The following is a 27,897-nucleotide window of genomic DNA, read 5'->3' on the forward strand; positions in this document are numbered from 1 at the left end:
TTCCGGGGCGGAGGAGGCTGAGTGGTGCAGTGAGGGACAAACAAAAGGAGGCGCCGGAGGGGCGCAGTGGCCGGTAGCGGGACTGAGCGGCAGGGTCTCGGGGCTGCCGGCTGGGCGGCCGGGCGTGGCGGGCCCAGGTGAGCGGGTGGGGAGGGGAAGGGGGCGCGAGCTGTCATCTCTTGAAATCAACTCCTGGACGTCCCCGGCCAGCTGCCCGGCCTCAGGCGCCTTGGGCAGCTCGGGCTCTGCCCGCCGGGACTGGCTCACTGGGGGCCTCCCGCGGCAGCTCGGTTCGGCCTGCCTCCGGGTTCCCCGCGCCCCGGGTCACAGGGGTCCTCCCCGCTTCTCCCCGGCGCCGCGGCGCGCGAGCCCCCTCCCAGGCACCCTAGTGCCTCCCTGCGCTCTACATACCGGGAGTTTCCGCCTCGGCTCCCCCAGGTCCCCTTGTCATCCCCTGGGTTCCCCCAGATCCCCACCCCTACACACACACACACACACACACACACACACACACACACACACACACTCCCCCACTTAACTGATGGTTCCACGTCGGGGCGCACACACACACACACACACACACTCCCCCACTTAACTGATGGTTCCACCTCGGGGCCCTCTCCTTGGGAGCTTCCCCCCCCCAACCCCCCGCCTTTTTCAAAGGTTCTCCTGGGCTCCTGGCCCGTTCCTCTTCCCTTGGAGCCCTCCCTCCTTTGGATCGGGCGGGAACTGTGCCCTGACTTGGGGGGGGGGGGGGGGGGCGGGGCGGAGGGCAGATCCCTGGCTAGGCTCTTGGGGGCCTGTCTGGGCTGTGCTGGGGTTCCTGGGAAGACCAGTCCCGGGGCCTGAGGTTCCGAACCCTGTCGGTATCTTGTGCATCCAGATGGGCCTGAGAGCCAAGTCTGATGAGGTGCGAACTGGAGACCTCGCGAAGTTGGCTGCCCAGCTGAAGCAGCATAGCCGCGGGCTCTTGAGGCTCCCTGCTGATTCTGCTCCTCGCGTTGACCGCTTCTCTCCCCTGATCTGGACTGGAGTGAAACCGAGATTGGGCTGGTTCTCTGCGGGTGCCAGTGCTGCCTTTTTTGGGAAGGAAGAGAGATGGTTGGGGGTGTTTCTGGCAGCAGCCTCCTCCTGATGGGGACTGGGCTGGAAGGGTGGGGCCGTCCTTTCCCTGAGGGCTCTTTCCCTGCCTTACCCCCCTGAAGCCTTTCTGGATGAGGTGTGAGGGAAAGGGAATTTGGGCCTAAATTGTAGAGGAAGGATTTGGTGGCGCTTAAAAGCCCCCAAGGGCCTCTCCTCCCTTTTCCATTAGGAGTTACCTTAGTCCGCTGACGAACTGTGTATCCTGCTGTCTGCGTAGACGGACGGGCAGACAGACAGACTGGAGGCAGGAGGAGGAGGTCTGATGTTGGTGACTCTTCTTGTGGAGGGGAAGGGGGAGTGAGAGTTTGTTCAGAGGGACTGGGCAGCGCCTTTGTGAAGGTCAAGTTTGGCTCTGGTGGGGGGAGGGGGAGGCAAGGACAGATGACTTGTGCTGGAGGACTGGCTTTTGGAGAGGTGCTGGGGCATGAATGAGTGGCCCCTGCCGCCCTGTCTTCCCAGTTTTAGAGATTCTTTGGGGTTACCTCCCATGCCCCCTGGGCTTTCCAGGGGCTGTGGGGCACACAGCAAGGGCCTGAGGATCGTTTGTGACTTCCCCCTGTAACTCACCCAGATCCTCCATCTCTTGGGCACACCCACTAGGAACCTGTTTCCTCTGCAGACCTCGAGTGGTTCTTCTGGGCAGTTCGTCCAGGATAGTTGTGGTCCTTCTGGGTGCTTGTGAGGATTGTCCCAGTGGGTCAGAACTCAGGGAGCTGGCTTGGCCTGGACCTCGCTTGTAGAGTTGAAGGGAAGGGATCAGCCTGATTTCCTATCCCTGAGAGTAGAGGTGATTCTAGGTTTTCACAGGCTGATGGTGTAAGAAGACCTCATGGGGAGTCAGGTGGGTTAGATGTGGGGCTCTAGAGCCCAGCACACCTCATCTCCCTGCCTTGACTCATTCATTCATTCAACCATCCTTTGGTAAGTGCCTGGCCTGGGCCAGGAATGGCGCTGGGAGAACACGGTCCCTGGCTAATAGTCTGGGAAGAGAGGCAGACAGGAAAATGTTGACACAGCGGCCAGCAGAATGCTAGAAATGTCTCAGAGGCAGCCCAGAGGAAAGAGACATTAGCTGTGGGTGAGTGTGCAGGGAGGTGGTCCATGTGTGTTTCCTGGAAGAGGAAGGGTAAGGAGAATCAGTGCGAGTGAGTTCTGTGGACTGAGTTCTGGGCCGGCCTCTGCCATGGGCAAGTGACCGGCTTTCCCAGCCTTGGTGCAGATCCCTCTCCTTGCCAAGGAGGACGGGGGTGAGGGTAGAGCCTGGCTCCCGTGGCTTCCATGCCTTCATGGACCCAGGTGCTTCTCTGCCCAGCTGCCGTCACTTTGCGTGGGATTCTCTGAGAAGCTGGAAACAGTCTCTTGCTTCTTTCCTCTCAGCACAGAGCCTGGGCATTGAGCGGCTGTGATAAACGTTCCATGGTATAAGCAGCTGAAGGGCTCCATGATCCCTTTGTCTGTATAACCATCTCCCCCCCCCCCCCCGCCCCGCCCCTTCCCCCTTCCTGCTGACTCCTTGTCATTTCCCCCTTCACTAATGGCTGGGCCACACTCCCAGCACCTGGTTGGTTTAAACGCTCCCCCTAACTGGCAGAGGATGTGATGGTTGGAGGGCATCACCGACTCAATGGACGTGAGTCTAAACGGACTCTGGGAGATCGCAAAGGACAGGGAAGCCCAGCGTGCTGCAGTCCACGGGGGTCGCAAAGAATCAGACACGACTGAGCGACTGAACATCAACAAGAACCCTATCGCGGTCTGATCACACTTCTCTCCCCTCCCTCCTGACTTGTGAACCGTTCTGAGCAGGGTGCCTGGCATGGAGTAGATGCTCACTAAACGCTCCTCGACTAAACGACCTCCTGGATGATGGTTGAATTTTGTGTTCGAGTCGAAATCACGTGTCTGGGCTGAGGGCGTGTCTCTGCCTGGATCCGGCTCACCCCGCTGCAGCTCACCTCTTGCCACTTTCCGCCTCCAGCCCTAGATCCAGCCAGGCTGAACCGCTCAGCGTGCTCTAGATGTCCTGTTGTCTTCCCTCCAGGCAAACATGTGCTGTCCCTTCTGCCTGGAATGCTCTCTTTCCAACTCCCACTCTTTCCCAGGAGGTCAGCTTAGGCAACACCCTCTCCAGGGAGCTTTCCCTGACCCAACTTGTCTGGGTCTAGTGCTTCTTCCCCGTTCCCAGAGGGCCCGGGTTCCCCCAGCAGAGCCCCAGGCCGTCAAGAGCCAGTGGTAACTTTTGCCTTGGCGTCTCCCCGGTAGACTGTCTGATTCTCCGGCGTCACCCCAGTCCAGGCTGGGCAGTGAGCAGGGGCTCCAAAACTGTCGGCACCCCAGCAGGTAATGCTCATGCTACACACCTCCCTGCTTACGGTAGCTCTTGCTTCCTCGTAGGCAGGCAGCTTCCATGGAGCGAAAGGAATGCCAGGACCCTGCCCAGACAGACGTGGGCCAGCCTCAGCACCATCAGCCAGCTCGCAGATAGCAGAGCCGTCCTCAGGGTAAGGACTGGGCCCCCTCCCTCCAGGCCACCCTGGGCCCCCAGGCAGGGGGCAGAGGGCAGTGTCCCCCGTCCCCACAGCCCTTTGCTTGTCTTGCTGTAAGGCCAGGGCTTCTAGGACAGGGGTGCAGAAGACAAAACTCTCCTTCCTTCTCCCAACTCAGTGGTCAGCTGAGTAGCATTGGGGCTTCCCAGGTGGCGCTAGTGGTAAAGAACCTGCCTGCCAGCGCAGGAGATGTGGGTTTGATCCCTGGGTCAGAAAGGTCCCCTGGAGGAGGGCATGGCAACCTCCTCCAGTACTCTTGCCTGGAGAATCCCACGGACAGAGGAGTCTGGCAGGCTACTGTCCACAGAATTGCAAAGAGTCGGACACGACTGAAGTGACTTAGCGCATACATGCACGCCACACGCAGCAGGTGTGGACCTGCATTGTGAACCCCTGGTTTTTGTCAGTCTGGGTGGTTGTTCATGCTCTCTCATGACCATGTTTCCCAAGGTGTGTTCCGTGGGACACCAGTTTCTCTGGTCACAGTGGTCAGGTGACTCCAGGAACAATAACCTGTTATGGTCTGGGCTGCAGGACTTCTCTGAGCCTTGACAGGTGTCTCAGAGCTGACTGAGAGCATGAGTTTCTGAGAGGGAGCCAGCGAGCTGTTTTTCCCCCACACTATCACGTGGATGTCTTTGGAGACGGGAGTTCTTTGGCCTCTGCTTTGGAGAACAGTTTCCAAAGGCAGGAGCGTTCACTGGTTAGAACTCAGACGTTGTGATCAGACCTGGGTGCGAGTCCCAGCTGTCACATGCTCGATAAGTGATTGTGGGCCGGTCGCTGTGCCTCTCTGAGCCTGTTTCCTCATCTACGAAGAGGGTAATATTAGCGCTTTGCCTCCCTTGAGAGTATCTTGAAGATTAAATATGTTGATACAGGGAAGGTAGACACGTTGATACAGGGAAGGTGGACACGTTGATACAGGGAAGGTGGCTCAGGGTGTCCTCAAACATGTTCTCTAAGCATAATGAGTGTGGGTATAAGCTGCTTTATAATTTGTAAAACAAACCTAATCAGTGATTTCTTTGGTCATTTGTGGAAGCTCAGGCAGTGGCCTTGATCCACCCCCCCCCCCACCTCCCCACCCCTGCTGTTTATAGACATGGAAACTGGGGCTCAGAGGAAGGAAGCAACTCATTGGGTAGGAAGGCAGGGGTGTGGGGCTGGAACCAGGTCCGGGAATCCCAGGCTGGGGTCCTTTATTCTCCGTGCCTTCACCTCCCCCCGTGGCTTTTGTTAAGGCTAAGCCTGGCCCTCCCCAGCCTGGATTTTAGAAGAAATGGTATCTCCGATGTTTTTTGTTTGTTTGTTTTGCTTTGTTTTTGTAATTACCAGCAAAGTTGCATGCCCGTTGTGTGTTTTTTTGTTTGTTTTGTTTTGATTTTAATGCTTTGTGGAAAGCTAGAGTCTCCTGTGATCCCGGTCTCCAGAGACGTGAGTGAGGAGGGCTGGATTCGCTCACATGCATTGTTAGCATTTGCCTTTTTTCCCTAAAGTCAAGTCGGTCCTGTTAAAGCTCCTGTAGGAGTTTGCTGTTGGTTCTGAGGAACTCTGCCAGCCCCCCTGCCCCGGTAGCGGAGGCCCGAGCTGAGGTCTCTGGCCAGCGACGAGCCGGAAGCAGCACATCCTACTTATCTGAGATCAGAACTCCTCCTCCGTGCGGGGAGGAATGGCCTGGGCCAGCCCCAGAGGTTTCGGCCTCCAGGTCTTGGCCCTCGTCTGTCTGCCTGAGGCAGGGCCACAGTGTGGCGTTGGCCTGAGCCTGGCCGGGACTCGGCTCACCAGGCCGTCCTGATGGACGTTCGGTCTTGGTCCCTCGAGTACTCCTGTTAGGTTTTAGTCTCGAGGGTGGACAGGCGAAGCGAAGGTGGGGCGCTGCCCTGGGGCCAGGATCTCAGGATGCCCCGCTGGGGCGTAGATACCTCTAGCTGGGGTTGTTTTTTTTTTTTTTTTGGCAGGAGGGACCCCTGGGTAGCCTAGTGGGCAGGACCACCCTGGGAGTCAGCTCTGTGCAGAGATGTGTCCCTCCGCTGGCGGAGCTCGGCTCTCCGTCCAGACCAATCTACCTCTCCCCTTTCTTCCTCCCAGTCTTTCCTGGAGTCTTTTTCCTTCTGGTACGGGCCACTTTGGGCCACCTCTGGCGGCGGCCCGGGACCTGGCCTCTCAGTGGACGATGCTCTGCCCGCCTTCCTTCCAGCAGCAGAGCCTTCATGTCCATGGTGGCCGTGGTCTGAGCCCAGGTGGTGGGTTGGTCACCATGAAGTTTGCCATCTGACCCACCACAGCCTCCTGGGTGAGGACGCATTACTTTTCCAGGTGAGGAGACCAGGGCTGGAGGCATGAATGTTCTTGCTGGAAGTTGTACAGTTCAGGTGGTAGAGCCAGGGCGTGGACCTGGGTCTGTGTGTCTGGGCAGCTGGGCCTTTTTTCCTTTCTGATTGATACCTGTTTTTGTTTTTTTTTTTTCTTTTTCTTTCCATTATTTTTTTATTTGGCTTCACCAGGTCTCAGTTGCAGTCTGTGGGGTCTAGCTGCAGTGTGTAAGATCTAGTTCCCTGACCAGGGGTCAAACCCGGGTCCCCTGCTCTGGGGAGTCTTAGCTCCTGGACCACCAGGGCAGTCCCAGCCTGTGTTCTTTCTAGCCCACCTCTCGTTTGTCTTTTTCTCTAGGTTCTCAGGCTTGAGGGTACTTCAGAGTTGTTTGGGAGCTTATTCAAAATGCTGATTCCTCTGGACCCATCACCACAGGCCTGCAGCGACTGAGTAGGGGGTGGGCCCAGAAATCTGCATTTTGAAGAAGCTCCCCAGGCCGTCGTGGGGCTGAGGACCTGCCGACCGTGCCGGTGAACACTGACCAGGGCTTCTCCATCGGCCCTGGTCCCAACCTCCATCTGCCGCCAGGCGCCCTTGGCGTGGAATCAGGGCTGGGCTCCCTTGGGCTCCGGATCTTAGTGACTTCCTAGCGTGTGTAGGGTGGGAAGGCTGAGGTTTCTAGAATGATTTTTCCTCCCAGCCACAAACATCTCCCTGCTCTCTTTCCCAACGCGTTTCTACTGCATTTCACATCTCGTAGGAAGTTCTATGTTTAACAATCTCTTCAGGACTTAAAACCTCCAAATTAAATGGACACTAAGATATAGCCTCAGGTCTGGAGCCGTGTTCCACCAGAGAAGCAGCTGTAAAATTCCACGGTTCTCACATGCCACCTGGGCACCCCAGAGGCATCCCCGCCAACCTCACAGCCCTGGCAAAGGGTCGGACATGCTGACCAGGTAGGGCCACGCGGAAGTCCTGCTGTCACATCTCCCGGTTGGCCCGCTGGGGCTGGATCCCTGCGGGCAGCCCTTTCCAGTCCAGAGAGCTGGGCCACAGGCGGCTTACCCTTGGCCAGGCCCATCTCAGTCGCAGTCCTCTGGGATCTTGGCGGGTGCATCTGTGACCTCTCTTTGGGGCTCCTGCCCACTTTTCCTACCCTGTCTGGGAAGGCGGCGCTGGTGTTCAAAGCAGATCAAGACCGGTCTTCAAGGCCCTTCTGCCCCTCATGGAGCCAGACCCAGAGCTGGGCTCCTTCCCAGAATTTCCTTAAAGCTGTAGCTAAGAGACCAGAGACATCTGAGGATAGTCTTCTAGAGTTCCCTGCAGAGACCTCGATTCCAGGTACCCCTCTGGAATAGGGGTCTTGTCCCAGGAAGCATTTGCAGGGTTCTGGGTGCCCAGGTAGGCCCAGGGGACCTGTTGGCCTTCGAGACAGGCAGTCATGCAAGGGAAAGGTAGACCAGACGGTTGGCGATCTTTCCCACCATCTCCTAGCTGTATGGTCTCGGGTAGGTCAGTTAACCTCTCTGGGCCCGACTTCACACCCCTAAAGGGACTGATGAAACCTTCTGTAATGGTCACAACAACTAACATTACAGAGTCTTTCTACGAGGCAGGCCCTGAGCCAAAAGCTTTCTATGGACCGCCTCGTCAATCTTCACCACCGCCCAAACCAGGAATACCATTTCCTAGATGAGGAAACCAGGGACTCAGGAGGGAAGTGACTCCCGGGGTCATGCGCTGGTGAGGCGGGGAACCGTACCAGGTTCCTGGAGGTTGGGAGCCGAGGCCCTGGACATGCCAGGCCCAGTGCAGGCACACAGTCCACATCAGTGACCCGGAGCCCATGGCAGTAACACACCCGCCTGGTGGGGCGAGGGGGCCAGCCTGAGCCTCGGACCCGGCCTGTGGCCTCTGTGTGCTTGGCTCGGGGAACCAAGGTGGGTGTCCTTCACCGGTCACCCTTCCCCCGGGAGGCCACCGCGCCCTTGCAAGAGCGGATGAGGACCAACCTGTTTGGGAGGCCCGGCCCACATGGAGAGCAGTTTGGAACTGAAACTTGTTCCCTCCCTGCTCCAGACTGCCTCCTCTCTTCTTTCCCCGAAAGTGAGGGTGTGCCCTTCGACGCAGGGCGTGTGGAGCCAGGCGGCACCCCCTAGCCCACAGCTGCTGACTCACGCCGGTGGGTGTGGGGGCCTCAAGGGCAGTGCCAGCTCTGAGGCGGGTGGGGGCTGGGTTCCCCAGATGATGGGTGGGCCCTCTCCTCCCCGCCCCCCCCAACCCCCTACCTCTGGCCCCTGCTCTGGGAGCAGAGGAGGCCCCAGGGTGCTGACCGAGGAGCAGATTCACAGGCCCAGAGCGCTCCCAGGGCAGGGCCAGTGACCCAGTGTCTTCCTCCGACCTCTTGGGAAAGTCCCTTCCCCCTTTGCCGGGAGCGCCTTGGAGGGTCAGCCTCCCCAAGCGTGGTACAAGGAGGGGCGAGGGGGGCCAGCCTCCGGCCTCCCCTCCCTCCCTCCTGGGAAGTATTCCCAGCCTCTCTATTTGGGTTTTAACAAAGGGCTCTCTGTGCCCTGTTTACCCACAGCCTGGCCGGCCTGCGACGGCTCAGGTGTGAGAGCCGAGCGCTGCTGGCCAGCGTGGGAGTGGTCCCCTCCCACAAGTGCCTGCTTGGCCACCCTCTGGACAGAGGGGCGGCATGTCATTTCTTCGACTTCCTTCCCCATCTGCTAGAGGCCCTGCGAGGACATCAACAACGTGGAGCGGGCTTGACCCCTCAGGGTGGTTCTGCCGGTGGCTCGCCTGCTCTCTGTCCGGTCCTGGAGTCCTGAGCTGGGGCTGCAGGAGTGCAAGGCCCTGGAGTGTGGTGTCTGAGTCCTGGGGGCTCTGGGATGCCTGGTCTGCGCTTGAAGGGGTTTGTTGCTTGGGACTCGGCCCTCTCTCGGGTGTCTGTCCCCCAGTAAATTCTGGGAGGGTTCTCTGCAAAGGCAGGTAGGTTAGCTCTGTACAATGCATCTTCCTGTATGCCCAGCCTAGGGTTGTCCCATTAGACGTGCATTGTGTTCTTTTTAATTCTCACACTAAGCCTGAGATTGGTACTATAACATTCCCATTTTACAGTCGAGGAAACTGAGGCTCAGAGAACAGCACTCACTGGCCCCAGGCTCTGAGCTCACCCATGCTGAGGCTTGGCTTCCCTGCGCCCTAAGCGCGCGTGTTAGGGCTCACCTGGGCAGGGCAGGCAGGGGTGGGCGAACCTTCTTCGTACTTGACAGACAGCAGGTACTGTTCTCGTAAACTCTTTTACACTCTTCAGAAACCACACAATGAGGAAGGTCTTTTGTTTCTTTTCCCAATTATTTTTTTCTACTCACAGAAGTATCAGATTTGAGTACTAAACATGGAAATCATAAAGTATTTGCCCATTTTGTGACATTTTATATCACTTTATAATACATGATACATCATGTATCTTAAAGACTGGTCAGCAGTTTGTTTTTTTTTTTGACTGTGGCTGGTGACTTGTGGGATCTCAGTTTCCCGACCAGGGATTGAACCCAGGTCACCACAGTGAAAGCTTGGAATCCTAACCTCTAGGCCACCAGGGAACACCCAGTGTCTTTTATTATTACTTAATATCTCTTGGACATCTTCTGGGTCACTGTGTACAGATAAGAGGTAGGTAGCATTGTTTTTATTTTAAAGTTGCAAAAACCAAGCCTCCGGCTAAATAATTTCCCTGGTGTGTTGTTGTTTAGTGGCTAAGTTGTATTCAACTCTTTTGCGACCCCATGGACTGGAGCCCGCCAAGCTCCTCTGTCCATGGGATTTCCCAGGCAAGAATGATGGAGTGGGTTGCCATTTCCCTTCTCCAGAGGGTCTCTTCCCCACTTGGGGATGGAACCTGCATCTCCTGCATTGGCAGGCAGATTCTTTACCACTGACCCTCCAGAGTCACGAATTGTTTCATGCTGCAGCTGGATTTGAACCCGCGTCTCCCCACTTGAGAGCTATTGCTCTTCACACTTCCCGGATCTGTTTGCCACCACAGGGAGGAGAGGGGCCCTCTGGGTTGTCTTTCTGAGTGCCTGGGAATGGGGATGCTCTAGCCCTGCCTCAGGAACCCGGTCTCACTTCTCTCCACCTGTGGCGCTGCCCAGTGGAAAGGGTCTGGCTCATCCTACTCACTTCTGCGTCTCCCCGGGGCAGGGAGGACCAGGCCGGGGTGATGCTGCATTCTGCAGTATTGTCAGAGGCCACTGGTGCTGCTGCACCAGCCAGGAGCAGGCCAGTTGGAAAGAGCAGAGTCTGCTGCCCTGGCGATGGCCTAGTAGCTGCTGCCTCTGGCTGAACCCCGCAGGTGTAAAGACCAGAGAGCAGACCAGTCCAGAGGGGGAGAAACAGATGGTTATTGTGGTAGATTCTGTATGAGATGGTTTAAGCACCTGCGAAAGTTATGAAACTAGAACAGGTATCTTTGTACCCAGGATTTAGGTTTGCCGGATCTCAATGTTTTGTAATTGCTTCAGATACACACACATACACATAGAGATACAGACACACACACACACACACACACACACACACTCTCTCTCTCTCTCTCTCTCTCTCAAATCGTTTCAGGTACAGTTGAAGCCTCTTCCCCAATCTCATTTTCTTCCCTCTAGATGAAATTCTCAGCTTGATTTTGGGGCTCTCCTTGCACTTGGTAAAGAATTTGCCTGCAATGCAGGAGCTTCAGGAGATGCAGGTTCGATCCCTGGGTCAGGAAGATCCTCTGGAGGAGGAAATGGCAACTCACTCCAGGATTCTTGGCTGGGAAATTGCACGGGCAGAGGAGCCTTAGAAGGCTGTGGTCCATGGGGTCGCAAAGAGCTGGGCATGACTTACGGCTAAACAACAGCATGCCCGTTTCTGATACCTTTGCCGCACTTGGGTATATACATTGCAGAAAACCTTAGATAATGTGTGTATTCTATAGCTTGTTTTGGGGTTCGACATTGTTTTGGACATTGTTTTGGGAAGGAAATGACAACCCACTCCAGTATTCTTGCCTGGAAAATCCCATGCGTTGGAGGAGACTTGTGAGCTACAGTCCATGGGGTCGCAAAGAGTTGGCCTCGACTAAGACTCTTGAGAGTCCCTTGGACTGCAAGGAGATCCAACCAGTCCATCCTAAAGGAGATCAGTCCTGGGTGTTCATTGGAAGGACTGATGCTGAAGCTGAAACTCTTAATACTTTGGCCACCTCATGCGAAGAGTTGACTCATTGGAAAAGACCCTGATGCTGGGAGGGATTGGAGGCAGGAGGAGAAGGGGACGACAGAGGATGAGATGGCTGGATGGCATCACCGACTCGATGGGCATGAGTTTGAGTAAACTCCGGGAGTTGGTGATAGACAGGGAGACCTGGCGTGCTGCAATTTGTGGGGTCGCAAAGAGTCGGACACGACTGAGCTACTGAACTGAACTGAACTGAAGCGACTTCACTTTTAACTTTTTTTTTATGTTGATACTTTCATTTCTTCAGCATTTCACTGTATTAGAGTAATTCATCCTTTCTCCTGTTGTTGGATATCTAGGTTTTTTACTTTTTGCTATCAGGGACAACTCTGGAGTGATCATTTTTGTCCACGGCTTCACACATACATGTAAGGCAACTCAGAACCTTAGGAGCAAAATTGCTGGGTCGGAGGATGCATGCATTCTATTTTTTCATCTAAGGATTCAATATTTTTTGCCAGTCACAGGGGAGTGAAATGGCTGGTGATTGTCTTAATTTGCATTCCCTGATTAACAATGAGATTAAGAATTATTTCATACATGAATTTCCATTTGTGTGTTTTTTTCCTGTGAATTGTCTATTCATGTTTTGCCATTTTTTTCCCTGTTGGTTTGTCTTTTCTGTGTATCTGGAGGAGTTCTGTCTTTGTTCTGGGTGTTAATCCTTTGGCAGGTAAACACACTGCAAGTATCTCCTCCAGGTCTGTGGGTGCATTTCACTTACCTAGGTCCTTTGATGTGTGTCCATTTAAACTGTAATGTGATCGGTAGATGAGCCTCTTCCTGTAAGGATTTGTACTCATTTGGGATAAGAGATCTTTCCCTGTCTTAAAGACATTAAGGTGGTCTGTTAGATTTTTCTTTAAACATTTGCAAGTTTTGCCTTAGGTCTTGAATTCATTGGAATTTATTTTCCTGCAAGTTGGTTGATGGGGCTGAGCTTTTCTTCTGTGGGTAACTAAGCCAGCTCCACTTATGGACACCCATTCTCTCCCCTCCGGCCTGCAAAGTCGACACTGTCATGTCTACGTTTTCAGAAATTTCTAGGTCTCTTTTAGGCTGCTCTTCTAGTCCCCTGGTCCATCCATCCATCCCCACATCAACACCAAATTGGTCGAATTCTGAGGCCTTTATAGTAGGTCTCCTCCCCGTTATTCTTCCCAGGTGTCGTAGCTGTACTTGATCCTTGGGAATTTTGATTTTTAAGAATCTTTTTTTCTTAATTCCTTGACTAACGTATTCTTATAACAGAAAACAGAGGTAAGTTTGGGGTTAATAAAACAGATTATAAACATCAGTCTAATGTCACTGCAGTATTTTTCAAATATACGTCTAAGTTACTGTAGAAGGCTTATTTTTCTATCATAGTCTCGTTACCTCCTTTTGGCATTGAAGATATTTTGTCATGTCATCAGGTCATCAAGTGTTTTGCTCTAACATGTTTTCATTGTTTTATAATATTCCAATATCAGATCATTAAATAGGTATTTAACCAATCACCCAGTAACAGGCATCTGGATGGTTTCCAATTCTCCTGGGGTATAAATAACACCATGATGAATGTTCCTGTAACTAAACCTTTGTCCTAGAATCTTGGCCTGATTATTGCCCACCACCCTCCTGTCGCCTCCCCATCCCAGCTCAGCTCAGTTCAGCAAACCTTTACTCTACTTTCTGTGTTCCGGGCTCTGCATGGGGACTGGGATGCATCTGGAGGCGTCCCTGTCCTGCAGGGCTCCCAGCCTACCTTGCCGACCTCTCGGTGGGTAACCTCTTGCCCACGAGCTTTACATGGTGCAGCTGGGGTGAATCCCAGCTCGCTGACCTCCAGGAGGGCACAGTTAGTAGCTTTAAGTGATGCCTCTGTTCTGGAAGAAGGGTTAGTGCAGAGGACAGCAGGGCACACGGTCTTTTTGTCTTTCTCAGCTGCCTAGATTTCAGCCCTTTAATCTTTGTCTTCTATTCAGGATCCTCTCCAAATTCTCCATCTTTTGGGACCGAGACCTGACCCAACCAGACTCCCCATCACCCTCCCGAGATTGCCCTCTGAGAGCCACAAAAGAACACCTGAACTCTCCACCTGAGGGCTCAGTTTTTCTTTCTCTTCTCCCAGGCTCTATTTATTTTAAATTCTTTGCTGCTTTTGAATCACAAAGGTAATGCCTGCTGGTAAAAACATTATAGTTTCCTTTCATCCTGCCTCCTGTTCCCACTCTTGACAGGGAGCCATTCTCCAGGTGGGTCAGGGTTTATCAACATGGCAATGTATTTATTTATTATTCTGAATCTCGCTTTATTTTCAAAATGGCATTATAGACAGAGCTCCTTTATTCTGCTGAGAAGGCCCAGTTGCATTCTAGCGGCCTCTTGCTGGGACCAGGATCTTCTTACTGCCCGCCTCATGTGTGCCCAGCCTCACCTAACTCTGTCCTCATGCCAGGTGTCGGAGCCAGCGTCTCGGGTGCTTTCCCTTTTTCTGTTTTCTTCCATCATGCTCCGGTTCTGCGCTCTTTTCATCCACCCATCAGCTGTCTGCTGAAGTCAGGATCGCCATCGGGGGCCAGGTCTGTGCCTGTCTCAGCCTCATTCCACAGATGGGGGCACCAAGGCTCAGAGGGGTGAAGTCCCCTGCCCAGCGTCACTCCACTGCTGAGTGGCAGAGCCCACCTGGCCCTCCCTCTAAGCCCCCATCTCTGTACTCCTTGCTCTCCACTTGCCTGAGGTCCCCTGACACAGGTTGTCTGGGAAACCTCACTCCTCTGACTCCCCGATAGTCCTGAGAGTTTGGCAGGGCATCTGTTACTACGGGCATTTTATCATGGAGAGACCAAGTCCAGGCTGCTGGAGGCGCCTCCCCCTCCCTGATGGCTATAGGGGGTGGCCAGGACAATGAATGAGTGTCTGGGTGATGCCAGTGGGCAGGGAGGTGTTGGGGTGAGCCGAAGCCTGGATCACACGCCCCATGATTCTTGACTGCCTTATGCAAAACGTGGGCACCCCCATGACAGACTCTATTCCTCTCCCGATGGGGAGGCAGGCCCCAAAGAGAAGCTGTTGCACGCCTCTGCTGGGGGCAGCCCTGGCTGCAGAGGCCTCAGTGCAGGAAGGGGGTGAACGCACTGCCTGCAGGGGACTTCCTGAAAAGGACGTCTTCTGTAAGTGGGAGAAAAGGTCCCCACTCTCATGTACCTGCCTCCTTCACCTTATAGTGCTTTCCTGACCATCCCCAGGTAGGCCCAGGGTAGCTGCTGGGTGGGAGCTGCTCCTTGGAAGTGCTGCTTGTCAGGGGTCTACCCCAGATCGGGTTGAAGGTGACAGGCAGTGTGATGCTGGGCACATGACCTCTCTCCCCAAATCTCGGTTTCCCTATCTGTAAAATGGGCGTGTGGAGTGTTAGTCAGCCTGGAAAAGGAAGGTGATTCCTTCCTTTTCCTGGCACCTGCTACTCAGATGGTAAAGAATCTGCCTGTAATGTGGGAGACCCAGTTTCGATCCCTGGGTCAGGAAGATCCCCTGGAGGAGGGCATGGCCACCCACTCCAGTATTCTTGCCTGGAGAAACCCCATAGACAGAGGAGCCCGGCAGGCTACAGTCCATGGGGTTGCAAGGAGTCGGACAAGACAGCGAATTCCACTTTCACAACATGGATGCATCTGGAGGACATTATGTTAAGTGGACGAAACCAGTCCCAAAAGGACAAATAGCATACGATCTCCTTATGTGAGGTCCCTGGAGTAGTCCAATTCATACTGCCAGAAAGAATGGAGGTGCTCAGGGCCTGGGGTGGGAGGAGGGGGGAGTCAGTGCTCAGTGGAGACAGTTTGTTTCACAAGACGAGAAGAGTTCTGAAGATGAGTGGTCGGTGATGGCCGCGCAACAGAACGAACGTCCTTCACTCAAATAGGTTACTTGTATTTTACAGCAATAACACAGTTTTGAGAAGGGAGGGTGCCAGCAGAGTGGACTCCTGGGCTCTGAGGGTTCTGGGCTGGGCCCTCATTCTCAGAACAGGGAGTGGCTCCAGCTGTGGGTGTCTCTTCACCTTGAGTCACCGGCTCCGGGGGCAGGTCCCTGCACTGGCCCTCCCTGCCTGAGGGGGCTCCGCTCCTTCCCCTGGGGAGGGCTGGGCAGGAACCGGGAGGGAGGGGCGCCCACAATTGCCTTAGCTTCCTCCCTGGCCCCCAACCCCAACCCCCCCAGGCCATGCCCTTCCCAGTCCCTCTTCTTCCCCTTGCCTTCTCCGAGGTCTCTTGATACCTACGTTGAACGCCTGCTGTGTGCGGCAGACCCTTGCCCTCCAGCAGTACCTGGGCGGAGGTTGAGGGTAGATGACACCAGCCCAAGCTGCCCGCAGCCCTCTGCACAAAGCGCTTTAGAAGCGTGGCATTCCCTGGGCTCTTCCCAAAGCCCAGAAAGCAACCTGCCCTGACCACCCAGCCGTCTCCTCTTGGGGACCCATCGCGGGGAAGGTGCCGCATCACTGGCCCCCTGGGGACGAAAGCCTGGGCTTTGGCACCTGTGCCTTCTTTCCTCATTTCCCCCAAAATGCCATCAGAGAGGGGCGGGGACTTGTCCAGAATTCCACAGTGAGTTGGTGGCAGAGGCCGAAATGTGGTGCAGCTCGAGGGTGACCCCCCACCTCCCCAGGTCCCCCCTGCCACGAGGCCAGGCCTGCCCTTCTCAGCTGTGTGGCCTGGGCCCCTGGCCTTGCCCCTCTCAACCTCTGTGTCTTCTCCCTGGGCTGAGGAGGTGCCAGGAGCCCCCGGGACCATCACAGGACTGTCCCCTCCACGAAGCCCCCTTCTCAGCAGGGAGGTGTGGCCATGGTTTGCAGAGAATTCAGAAGGAAAGTGTTGGGGGGGGCAGGAGGAGCCAGACACACTGGGTGGATGGGATGGTCTCCCTCTCGGAGCCTTCGGGCCCCTCACCTGTGACGGAGAATGGGCCTCCCACCTCAGACCCAAAACAACGTACGCAAAGCCCCAGGACAGCAGGGCCCGGTCCTCCTGGTGCGAGAGGCAGGCTGTTCTCCGTCGCGTGACACACCCACTCCCCCGAAGCAGCGAGGCTGCAACCACATCCTGCCTGGTCACAGACGTCCCCCACCCCCAGTGCCTGGCATCCTGCCTCGGCGGTCCAAGCCCCGGACTTTCCAGGGGCAGGCTCTCGCCTGCCCTCAGGCTCGTCCCCTCCTCCCTTCCGGTCCCCAGTCTTTGGGCGCCTGCCTGGATGTGGACTTGGGGAGCCAGGAAGGGAGGAAGGAATGTCGGGGTGTTGTTCAACTGGAGGGGGGCCTGGCTGTGTGATTCAGCAGCCTCCCCTGGATGCCCAGGAGTGTGGGTGGCACGAGGAGCCAGCTGGTCATTAGAGGGCCTTCCTGCGATGCGAGCACTTAGCAGGAGGGCCGACCCCCTGGGCTGGAGCCGCCAGCCCGGGGAGGGGGGGTGGTGGTGTCTGCTGGCCCCACGGTGACCTGAGCTCTGGGAATCCTGGCAGGAGGGGGGCAGGAAGCTGGACTCCTGGGCTCCACCTGTTGGCACTACCCTGTGTGGGGCCTTGAGCAGGGGGGACAGTGAGCCTGAGCCCTGGTGAGAACTCGAGTGGGGAGTTTGGTCTCAGCTCTGCCCTGATTGTAGAGTGACATTGGGCAGGTGATGCTGCTGAGCCTCAATTGTCCCCATCTGTGAAATAGGGCCAAAGATAGGGCCCTGCATCTGGACATCAAAGCGACTCCACAAGGTGGACCCCATGGTAAGGGCTTAGCCTGGTGCCTGGCACATGTCCATTTGTTGAGCACCGTGATTTCCCTCGAGGGGTCTAGGTTGGCCTTCCTCCTGTCCCTACCTGTCCTGGCATGCCCAAGATGATATGAGCATCTGGTGTTTGCAGGGAGGCCCTGTCCTATGAAGTGTTTGTCAGTATTAATACTATCAGTAATCAAAATAAGGGCCCCAGTCCCATAACCTGGCACCTTTGTGCCTCTCCCCACAGACCCATAAGTTTTTATTTGGCCGCACTGGGTATTAGTTGTGGCCTGTGGGATCTAGTTCCTTAACCAGGGATTGAACCCGGGCCCCCTGTGTTGGGAGTGCAGAGTCTTAGTCACTGGACCATGAGGGAGGTCCCCAAAATCATAATTTTATTTGCAAAAGGACTGGAAGGTTATCATTCAGTGAAAAGTTAACAGGGGTGGGTGACTCTGGGCGGTGTTCTTACAGGGTTTTTTTTTTCCCGTCCATAATACTTTACATTTTCTTGACTGTTCTCCATGAACACCTAGTCCCTTTCTTGTCTGTTACAGCCTCATGGCCCGAGCAGCGTTGTAAGAGTGACGTGTCCCAGCAGGGCGCTCCCTGCCAGCCCAGGGATTCAGGGCTTCTTCTCGGGTTCATTTTGTTGCACACCTCCCCGGCTGCACTTCTGAATGTGGCCTCTTATCCAAGCACTAGTGTCCTTGAAGTCAGGCATTAAAAAAACAGACTCCCAGGCTCGACTCAGGACCTGCCGAGTGGGACTCTGCAGGGGGAGAATCTGCTGCTGTTCTAAATTTCTTTACAAACACACGTGGATGCACAGCCGGAAACAATCTGACATAAATGCCCTAAGTGTGTGACCATGTCATCCTGCTTTCTAGTCCTTGCTGCCCGGCCCCTCCCCCAGGCACCCGTCATTACAGCCTGCTGCGTGTTTGTCCTTCCTGCCACTCTCCCCACATGCCCAGAATCCTGTGTGGCCATATTTACACACACACACACACACACACACACACACACGTGAACTGTTTTCAGCTTCCTTGTTTGTTCTGTAGAAGCTAGTTCATATTTCACTCCCTCTTTTGCACTTGACTTTTCTCATACTTTGACTAAATCTCTTCAGGGGCTTTGAATAAATCTGGTGGTCCAGCGGTTAGGACTCGACCCCTACTGCAGATGGCCTGGATTCAATCCCTGGTTAGGGAATTAAGATCCCAAAAGCTGCACAACCTCTCTTAAGATCACTGGTGTGGCTTCATGGCACCTGGTTCTGAAGGAACTGGAAGTTTTCAGTTGGCCCCTCTGGTTGGTCTTGTCATTAACAGGATGGGGTCTAGACAGGACTTCTGGACTGCTCCTGCTGGAAGGCGGGGGTCCCTATGAGGCTCTGTAGTGATCTGTCAGCATGGCCCGGACTTCATGCAGCCTTCCTGCCTGTGGAATAGGGAGGCTGCCCACCTTCCCTCTGGTGGTTTCCCAGCCACCCAGTGACCATCTGGTTTCTGGACCAAGGCCACTCTGTGGGCTGCCCTGTGAGTGTTGACCAGCTAGTGTGACTCACAGCTAGCCTCGAGGTGGAATTTTGGACAATGGGTCCATAGTCTCCTGCTCCTGCCCCCCAGGTCTCAGAAAGCCCTGCCACCTCTCAGTAACCCCCTCCTGTGGTCCCTTTCAGGTTGAACCATGATTCCGGTGACAGAGCTCCGCTACTTTGCGGACACACAGCCAGCGTACCGGATCCTGAAGCCGTGGTGGGACGTGTTCACCGACTACATCTCCATTGTCATGCTGATGATCGCTGTCTTCGGGGGCACGCTGCAGGTCACCCAGGACAAGATGATCTGCCTGCCCTGTAAGTGGGTCACCAAGGACTCCTGCAATGACTCGTTCCGGGGCTGGGCGGCCCCCGGCCCAGAGCCCCCCTACCCCAACTCCACCATCGGTCCGACCCCCGACACCGGCCCCACCGGCATCAAGTATGACCTGGACCGGCACCAGTACAACTACGTGGACGCCGTGTGCTACGAGAACCGCCTGCACTGGTTCGCCAAGTACTTCCCCTACCTGGTGCTCCTGCACACGCTCATCTTCCTGGCCTGCAGCAATTTCTGGTTCAAGTTCCCACGCACCAGCTCCAAGCTGGAGCACTTCGTGTCCATCCTGCTCAAGTGCTTCGACTCGCCCTGGACCACGCGGGCCCTGTCGGAGACGGTGGTGGAAGAGAGCGACCCCAAGCCAGCCTTCAGCAAGATGAACGGCTCCATGGACAAGAAGTCGTCCACAGTCAGCGAGGACGTGGAGGCCACCGTGCCCATGCTGCAGCGGACCAAGTCTCGGATCGAGCAGGGCATTGTGGACCGCTCGGAGACAGGCGTGCTGGACAAGAAGGAGGGTGAGCAGGCCAAGGCGCTGTTCGAGAAGGTGAAGAAGTTCCGAACCCATGTGGAGGAGGGGGACATCGTGTACCGCCTGTACATGCGGCAAACCATCATCAAGGTGATCAAGTTCATCCTCATCATCTGCTACACGGTCTACTACGTGCACAATATCAAGTTCGACGTGGACTGCACGGTGGACATTGAGAGCCTGACGGGCTACCGCACATACCGATGCGCCCACCCACTGGCCACGCTCTTCAAGATCCTGGCGTCCTTCTACATCAGCCTGGTCATCTTCTACGGCCTCATCTGCATGTATACGCTCTGGTGGATGCTGCGGCGCTCCCTGAAGAAGTACTCGTTCGAGTCCATCCGCGAGGAGAGCAGCTACAGCGACATCCCCGACGTCAAGAACGACTTCGCCTTCATGCTGCACCTCATCGACCAGTATGACCCACTCTACTCGAAGCGCTTCGCTGTCTTCCTCTCGGAGGTGAGTGAGAACAAGCTGAGGCAGCTGAACCTCAACAACGAGTGGACGCTGGACAAGCTGCGCCAGCGTCTCACCAAGAACGCGCAGGACAAGCTGGAACTGCACCTGTTCATGCTCAGCGGCATCCCTGACACGGTGTTCGACCTGGTGGAGCTGGAGGTGCTGAAGCTGGAGCTGATCCCTGACGTGACCATCCCGCCCAGCATCGCACAGCTCACAGGACTCAAGGAACTGTGGCTGTACCATACAGCCGCCAAAATCGAGGCGCCCGCCCTGGCCTTCCTGCGCGAGAACCTGCGGGCGCTGCACATCAAGTTCACGGACATCAAGGAGATCCCGCTGTGGATCTACAGCCTGAAGACGCTGGAGGAGCTGCACCTGACGGGCAACCTGAGCGCCGAGAACAACCGCTTCATCGTCATCGATGGGCTGCGTGAGCTCAAGCGGCTCAAGGTGCTGCGGCTCAAGAGCAACCTGAGCAAGCTGCCGCAGGTGGTCACGGACGTGGGCGTGCACCTGCAGAAGCTGTCCATCAACAACGAGGGCACCAAACTCATCGTGCTCAACAGCCTCAAGAAGATGGCCAACCTGACCGAGCTGGAGCTCATCCGCTGCGACCTGGAGCGCATCCCCCACTCCATCTTCAGCCTCCACAACCTGCAGGAGATCGACCTCAAGGACAACAACCTCAAGACCATCGAGGAGATCATCAGCTTCCAGCACCTGCACCGCCTCACCTGCCTTAAGCTGTGGTACAACCACATCGCCTACATCCCTATCCAGATCGGCAACCTCACCAACCTTGAGCGCCTCTACCTGAACCGCAACAAGATTGAGAAGATCCCCACCCAGCTCTTCTACTGCCGCAAGCTGCGCTATCTGGACCTCAGCCACAACAACCTAACCTTCCTGCCTGCCGACATCGGCCTCCTGCAGAGCCTCCAGAACCTGGCTGTCACGGCCAACCGGGTGAGTGGCCCGTGGCGGGGCGGGGGTGTGTCTCGGGACAGCCTGGTGCTCCTGAGTCTGGGGTCTGCAGCTGTGGTTCCCAGAAGCACCTGGGGGAGCTGGATGAAAATCCAGATTTCCAGGTGGCTCCCCCACCTGCTCCCCCAGCCCAGACCTGCTGAATCAGGATCCATGGGCTGGGGATCCTGTCGCGACCGCGGGATGCGGCCGAGTTCTGCTAGGAGGGATGGTGTGCCAGTCCCCAAGGTGGCTTTGGGCGGGTTCCTCGGAGATGGGGCTGTCCATAGGCAGGAGTCTTCTCCGTCAGGGCTCGGTCGTGGGAGGCGGGACTCGGCCTAGGACTTGCGGTGTCTTCCTCAGCTTGTCCTGGACCAGACTTGGAGCCCAGGATGGGCCCACCGGGGATGGAAACTGTGTGGGCGGCTGGTGCACCTCCCAGAGCCACTCACACCCTCTCCCTCTCTGCATGTCGAGGGTGGCGAAGGGCAGAGTTGGGCTCTGCTGGGGCTGGCTTGTCACCACCTGTCTTTCTGGAGAGGAAATTGTGCAAACTGTCGTGGGCCTGCAGAGCCGAAGGCCACACCCTGGCGGTGATCGAGACCTTTTTCGGTTCCTACGTACCCACCCCTTGCCTGTCTGGGGAAGCCCCCTCACCCAAGGGCCCCTCTGTGGAAGCAGGCGGGTATTGGTTGAGGGCAGGTGGTTCTGTGGCTTTGTGGCCTGGCCTCTGCCACAGCTGCTGGGGGGCCTTCCGCTTGCCCTGCCCACTCTTGCTGGGGACCTGATGCTGGAAGGAAGTCTTCCTAGTTCCTGTTCTAGGTGGAAACCCTCTCAAAGGGAGGCAGGTGGTTTCAGGGAGGACAGCAGGGGCTTGTTCCAGCAGCCAGGAGGCAGCAGCCCCTGAAATGCCCCCATTCCAGGGAGGGACACGCCCTGTCCAGCATCACTCACGTAGGAGGCTCAGGCACCCCAGGCCTCTGACCGCTAGAACCCCTCCACTCTTCCCCAAGCCTCTCTCCCTGGAGACCAGAGATTGTGGCAAATCCTTGCTTTCCCCCCCAAATTATACCCGTGTGCACGTGTGAGAACGTGCAGGGGTGAAGGTCGGATCCCAGGCTGCTTCACCCTAGAGAAGCCGCCCCCAGGGCCCCCCAGCCACCCAGCGGTCAGGAAAATTGGACTCCTGGGAGCAGCCCCACTTGGGGAGGAGGGGACAACCACAATCCTCCCTTCAGCATGTGGAAGGGGACCAGGCAGCTCCCCGCCAGATACCCTCTGGCGGAGGGTGTGGCGGCCCCCAGCCCGGCACCCCTGCCCCCCCAGCTCCTCACTCCAGGCGCAGCTGTCGGGTCGCGCATTGACTGAGGTCGCCCTCCAGGAAGTGGTGGCGGTGAGGCACGCAGTCCCTAAGGAAGGGGACCCTCTGGCCCCCAGTTCGGCATGGTGCTTCGCTGCGTCCTGTCCCTGCCCCCTGGAATCCCAGAGGCCTTTGTAGGGAAAGAAAGTTCCTTCCAGCCAGACTTGGTCGGGCTCCTCCTCCTTTTCAGCGGGAGCCCTCCCCTGCTCCTTCCTCCCTCTGGGCTTGGCGGTTCCTTGGTTCCTCCATCCCACCCCCCACCCCTACCCCCAGGTTACTAGCTGTGAACTGGACAGGGCAGGGCGAGTGTGGGTCGACCCAGGCCCTCACCTCAGTTTTCTCAGGTTTCAAGTCATGCTAACGAATACCTTGTTGAGGGCACATATTCCTTGTGTGGTTATTGGAATATTCATTCATTGATTTGGCAAGTGTTTTCTGTGCACTCCTAGTGGGGAGCGAGGAGCCTGGGGTGGGGCGGGGGCCAGGAACCAACAAGGCCCCCCAACCCGTCCTGACCTCACCTCTTGCAGGGACAGAGGGTAACTGGTAACTCAAAGTTAGCACCCAGGGCCAGGGGTCAGCCCAGGGCAGGCAGGGCTCCTGGAGGAGGGGACGTCTCACCTGGCCCTGAGGGATGAGGAGGAGTTAGCCAGGTGAAGAGGAGGAGGAACATCTATCAGGTTCTGTCCACAGGGAACTGAAAGCCAGGGGCAGAGCGGGGAGCTGAGCCCCTGGAATTTGGACTCCTCCCACCCGCCCCCCCAGGCCAGGGCTGAAGGCATCTTGTTTTTCCCACTTGGTTGCAGATTACCTGCCTTGCGTTGCTTCCTTCCCTCTGCGCTCTGATGCCCAGGATCTTGGCTCTTCAGTCCAGTGCCTGACTTGGGGCAAACTGTCCACCAAATTCCTGCTGACTGAGCAAGGGAGGAAGGGTCTGCCTTGGAATGCAGAGAGCTGTCTCTCTCTGGAGCTCCAGGAAGGCGGGGCGGGGCAGGACAGAGGTCTGGAGCTATAGAAACCCATATGCAGGGCCGTCCAGCAGTTAAGACTTGGCCTTCCATTGCAGAGGGTACAGATTCCATCCCTGGTTGGAGAGCTAAGGTCCCATGTGCCCTAGAGCCAAAAAACCCAAACTTAAAACAGAAACAGTACTGTAACAAACTCAATAGACTTTACACATGGTCCACATTAAAAAAAAAAAATCTTAAAAAAACCCTTGTGCAGCTGTCAGGAGTGGGTGAGGCTTGTGGATCTGGGGGAGACCTGGGGCATAGCATCCACAGGACATAGGTCAGAGTTTCTCATGTGGCTGCCTGGGTGGCTGGAGGGTCCTTGAGGCAGGACGAGGCACGGGTTTTCAGAGAGGAGAGGGTAGGTCCCGTGTTGGGATGTCCAGGGGACCAGGTTGAGTCAGCCTGAACCTGAAGCTCAGGGAGTCATCCCCCAGGCTCCTGGGTGAAGATTGGTCCTTCCTGAGTCTGGGAGGGGTGGGAGGTGGGCTAGAGGGTGCGGGCCAGGGGAGTGTGGCCCGAGCCTTCGGGAGGGACAGTGGAGAGCAGGGCCAGGCAGGTGGGTGCACAGCCCGCTCGGGAGTCGGGTGATGACAGAACAGATGCAGGTCCAGTGGATGAGGAGTGGCCTCGGGCGGCTCTGGCCGGGTAGTTTCCAGGGCGGGCAGGGGTAGAAGCCGGCTCCTGGCGGGCCAAGAGAGATGGCGTCTTTCCAGGCGGTTTGTTGGGAAGGTTGCAGAGGCTCCTGGGAGGGTTGTCTTGTTTTTCCCAAGGACCAGGTGGGCTTGAGGGGGAGCCAGTGCTGATGGGGGAGCCGTCGCGGTCCCTGAGGAGGTGAGAGAGGGCAGGACTGGGGTGATGGGAGTCGACTTCATGCCTTAAGTGCGCGAGCACACCTCAGGAGGAAGGACAGGAGCGGCCAGGGTGGGGACCGAGCCCCCAGAGGCACCTACCCCTCCCTCCGTGAGGCCTGCAGAGAGCTCACGGCGGAGCCAGGGGTGCCCCAGGGAGGGGGTGTGTTGGGGGGAGAGCCCCGATGTGAACCCCAGTCCTGCCGCCCGCTGGTCTAGTCCTTCCCGCTCCCCGCCACTGTCTGTGTCACCGGAAGAGGCCAGTTTTGGGCGCAGTGGAGTCTCTGGGAGGCTCTGGTCCTGCCGGAACCCACCTCCTCCCATCTGTCCTCTGCTTCCTGGAGTCCCTGCCCACCTGGAAGCCACCCTGCCCGTTTCCTGACCATGGGGCACAGCAGTGGCAGGTTTACTGGCCCAGGCCAGGAGTCCCCTTTACAGCGTCCACAGTGCCCCTCTTGGCACGGCCTCTGCCCGGCTGCAGCATCCTCAGCGGGAAAATGGGGACAGTGACAGAGCAAGCTGCCCGTCACCCTTATTAGGCTCAGGACCCATTCCCTGGCTCCTGCCCTGCTGGAGGGGTCTCTCCTGCCCACCGTATCTGAAGGAGCTGGTTGTAGGAGAACAGGCTGAGGAAGTGATTGCTCACAGGAGGGTGGGGAGGAAGCCAGCCTTTATGGGGCTCTTCCCGTGTGTCCCCAGCCAGCTGCAGTGTTTGCTCCTTTATCCACCAACAGAGTGGACAGTTAGAGCACGGACTCTTGAGCCAGATTCATGTCTTGCCTCCACCACTTTCCAGCTGTGAACCTCTCAGCAGGCTGGATCCTTCAGGGCCTCAGTTTTCCCATTTGCAAAGTGGAACGAGTGTTTCCAAAGTACTTAGAGGTAGTTCTGAGAGTTCAACTGTTAATAGCATCAATGCTCAGAGTGAACCTGACCTGTAGTAAGCAGCAAGTGGGTGTTGCCTCTTATTCAAACTTCACAGAATCAGGAGAGGGCTCTGAATGGCCAAGACTGGGCTCACCACACCCACCATCAGCCTGTGACTTGACAGATAAGGAAACTGAGGCCCAGGAAGGGGAAGTGACACAGCTGGGATTCTGACCCTGTTGGTGAGCTCTCCCTAGTTCTCAGAAATAGCTGAGGGTATAGTTTTCTCAGTAGGCTGCTCTGCTTTCATAAAACCCAGCAGGACCCCCAGTCTGGCTCCTGGTAAGCCTTGGGTGGTGGAGGAGGGGATGGAGCTGGTACCAGCAGGCTAGTGTGATTTGCTTTGTGGAGAAGGGTGCCAGGTGCTGGGAGACAGCGGGGAGCATGGCACACCCAGCCCTGCCCTCTCAGATTCCCTGGATCTGCCAGTGACAGGAGATCAAGCAGTTTTACCATGGAGGGATCACTGCTGTCAGGGGGACATGGGCGCCTTAGGTTACCAGGAGGTCAAGGAAGGCTTCCTCGAGGAAGTGACGGCAAAGCCAAGACTTGCAGAACAGGGGGTAGTTAGCCAGACTCGGGCCCAGCTTGTGCTGGTCCCTGAGGTCCGGGGTAGCTGAAATGGGCATCAGAGAATGTGCCAATGCCCAGGGGAGGGAAGCTGGGGGCCCCAAGGTCCAGGTCCCAGCATCTCCCGCCTCACTCTGCCCTCTGCTCCTTTCCTCTAGATCGAGGCGCTGCCCCCTGAGCTCTTCCAGTGCCGGAAGCTGCGGGCCCTGCACCTGGGCAACAACGTGCTGCAGTCGCTGCCCTCGCGGGTGGGCGAGCTGACCAGCCTGACCCAGATCGAGCTGCGCGGCAACCGGCTGGAGTGCCTGCCCGTGGAGCTGGGCGAGTGCCCGCTGCTCAAGCGCAGCGGCCTGGTGGTAGAGGAGGACCTGTTCAACACCCTGCCCCCCGAGGTGAAGGAGCGGCTCTGGAGGGCCGACAAGGAGCAGGCCTGAGCACGCACGGGCGTCGAGCACGGGTGGCCCGGAGCGGGCGGCCTGCAGCCAGACCTCCAGGGAGGCCTCGGGCCCAGGAACCCAGGAGCCCCGGAGGGACCACCAGCTCAGCCTGTCAGCGGGGGTGCTGGAGCCGGGCCGGGCGACAGGACCGCACCGAAGGGCTGGCCCCTTTTCTCCTTGAGACTCGTGCTCCCCAGGGCGGGCGCCTGAGGGGGAGATCAGAGACCTGCAGTCTGTCTCCCAGCGAGCGCAGTATTTGGACAATCAGGGCCTGCTCCCTGGAGGCCATCGCTGCCCCAGAGGCCGAGCGGACGCCAGAGGTCCAGGGACACCTTCTTAGTTCTTGGTATTTATTTTCTCCACTTCCCGCCCCCTCCCTCCAGATAACTTATACATTCCCAAGAAAGGTCAGCTCAGATGGGGGGGGGTGTTGTTTGAGGAAGGGTAGCCATGTTTCTGTTTTCCTTTTCTTGGTGGTGCCGCCAGCCTTTAGCACCCACCCAGACGTGAGCAGAGTGGTCCAGGGTGAACCAGCTGTGGGACGGTCACCCCAGAGGTGCCAGGCTGGGCTCTGGGGGCACAGCCCCTGGGAAAGCAGGCCACCAGACAGAGAAGCCAGGCCTGGGGTTTGCTGCCACCGTTGAGATTTTTTTTTTTAAAGGAGAAAGAAATTTTGTTTTTAAAAATTTGAAAATTGATGATTTGGGTATCAAAAAGAAAAAAAAAATTTTAAAAAAGGACACTAAAGGCCAGTGAGTTGGAGTCTCGGGGCAGGACAGCTGTCCCCCCCAGCAGAGCAGCAGGACACTGAATTCAGTTTCCTTCCCCCGGGGTGCAGGCTGCAGGATGCCTCCGGTCCGCGGTGACCTTGGTCCAGGAGTCTGTTTGTCCCTCTCCCCTCCTAGTGCGGGGATTATTTTGTTTTTTTTTGGTGTCTTGTTTTCTTTCTCCTCCATGTATCTTGGCAGGCTCTTGTTTCTGTGGCTGTTGGCCAAAGGGAATGTTCCGGAACTGCCAAGAAGGGAGGGGACTCGGGTTGGCTAATCCCCAGATGAACGGTGCTCCGTCCCCGCCCCCCTCCCTGCCGTGCCCCCCCCCCCCCCCCCCGCCACCCGCCACCCCCCGACTTTGTCGCAGTGTTAAGGAGCCCAGAGGAGCCACCTCGCCTGGACTGTGCTTTCCCACCTCATGTGTCATGAGTTAGCCCAGTGCCACCACAAGCCTCAGCTACTGACGTCAGCCCTGTCCTCACCTGGTGACGTGCCACCTTCAGCACAGGACACCTGGAGGCGGGGTCGCCACCGGGGTAGACGGGCTCTCCAGGTTCTGCTTACGGTTTCTGTCCCAGGCGCCCAGCCCACGCAGTGCCTGGTGATGGGAAAGCCAGCTCACTTTACTGAGATCAGTCTCCAGGGTCCCCGCCACCTTAGACCGATCACTTGGACACTAAGGCACGTTCTAGCGTCTCTCGTCTTCACAATTATGTCCATTCGTCTATTTGTGTTTTCCGCGCCGTGTCATCCGATATAATCCTCAGAAATAATGCACACTAGCCTCTGACAACCATGAAGCAATCCGTTACACGTGGGTCTGAATATCAAATAAACCTATAACAGAAAGTGGCCTTTGGAGGTCTCCACGTCCCTCAGCTCTCTGAGGTCCGCTCGGCCCCGTGGTCTAGCCTGTGGAGTGACTGTTTCCGGGCTCCGAGAAGATAAGGAACTCTGTTTCCCTACCTGCCCCCTGAAGCCAGAAGCCCCTCACAGGCAGCTACCACCAGACACTCGCTGGACACAGCCCCTGTTGCCCGTCAGGCATGGATCCCGCAGCCAGGCGTCCTCTGCCGGCCAGAGCCTAGGGTTCG

The 27,897-nt window shown here is 56.7% G+C and overlaps 1 protein-coding gene across 4 annotated transcripts; it reads left to right on the forward strand.

The window, feature by feature from the left end:
* Nucleotides 1-5: 5 nt before the first annotated feature.
* LRRC8A (leucine rich repeat containing 8 VRAC subunit A) lies at nucleotides 6-27,652 on the forward strand. 4 transcript variants are annotated; one of them, XM_020874742.2, is made up of 4 exons: nucleotides 6-137; nucleotides 3,538-3,644; nucleotides 18,717-20,881; nucleotides 25,755-27,652. In XM_020874742.2, the coding sequence occupies exons 3-4, from the start codon at nucleotides 18,725-18,727 to the stop codon at nucleotides 26,028-26,030; spliced, it is 2,433 nt and encodes an 810-aa protein (XP_020730401.1). In that variant the 5' UTR covers nucleotides 6-137; nucleotides 3,538-3,644; nucleotides 18,717-18,724; the 3' UTR covers nucleotides 26,031-27,652. The 4 variants fall into 4 exon arrangements, with proteins under 4 accessions (XP_020730401.1, XP_070310272.1, XP_070310273.1 ...); XM_070454171.1 differs by having other exon boundaries at nucleotides 3,542-3,644; XM_020874744.2 differs by lacking the exon at nucleotides 6-137 and adding an exon at nucleotides 808-910.
* Nucleotides 27,653-27,897: the final 245 nt, after the last annotated feature.

The sequence above is a fragment of the Odocoileus virginianus genome, chromosome 2, assembly GCF_023699985.2.
Source record: "Odocoileus virginianus isolate 20LAN1187 ecotype Illinois chromosome 2, Ovbor_1.2, whole genome shotgun sequence".
Taxonomy (NCBI): Eukaryota; Metazoa; Chordata; class Mammalia; order Artiodactyla; family Cervidae; genus Odocoileus; species Odocoileus virginianus.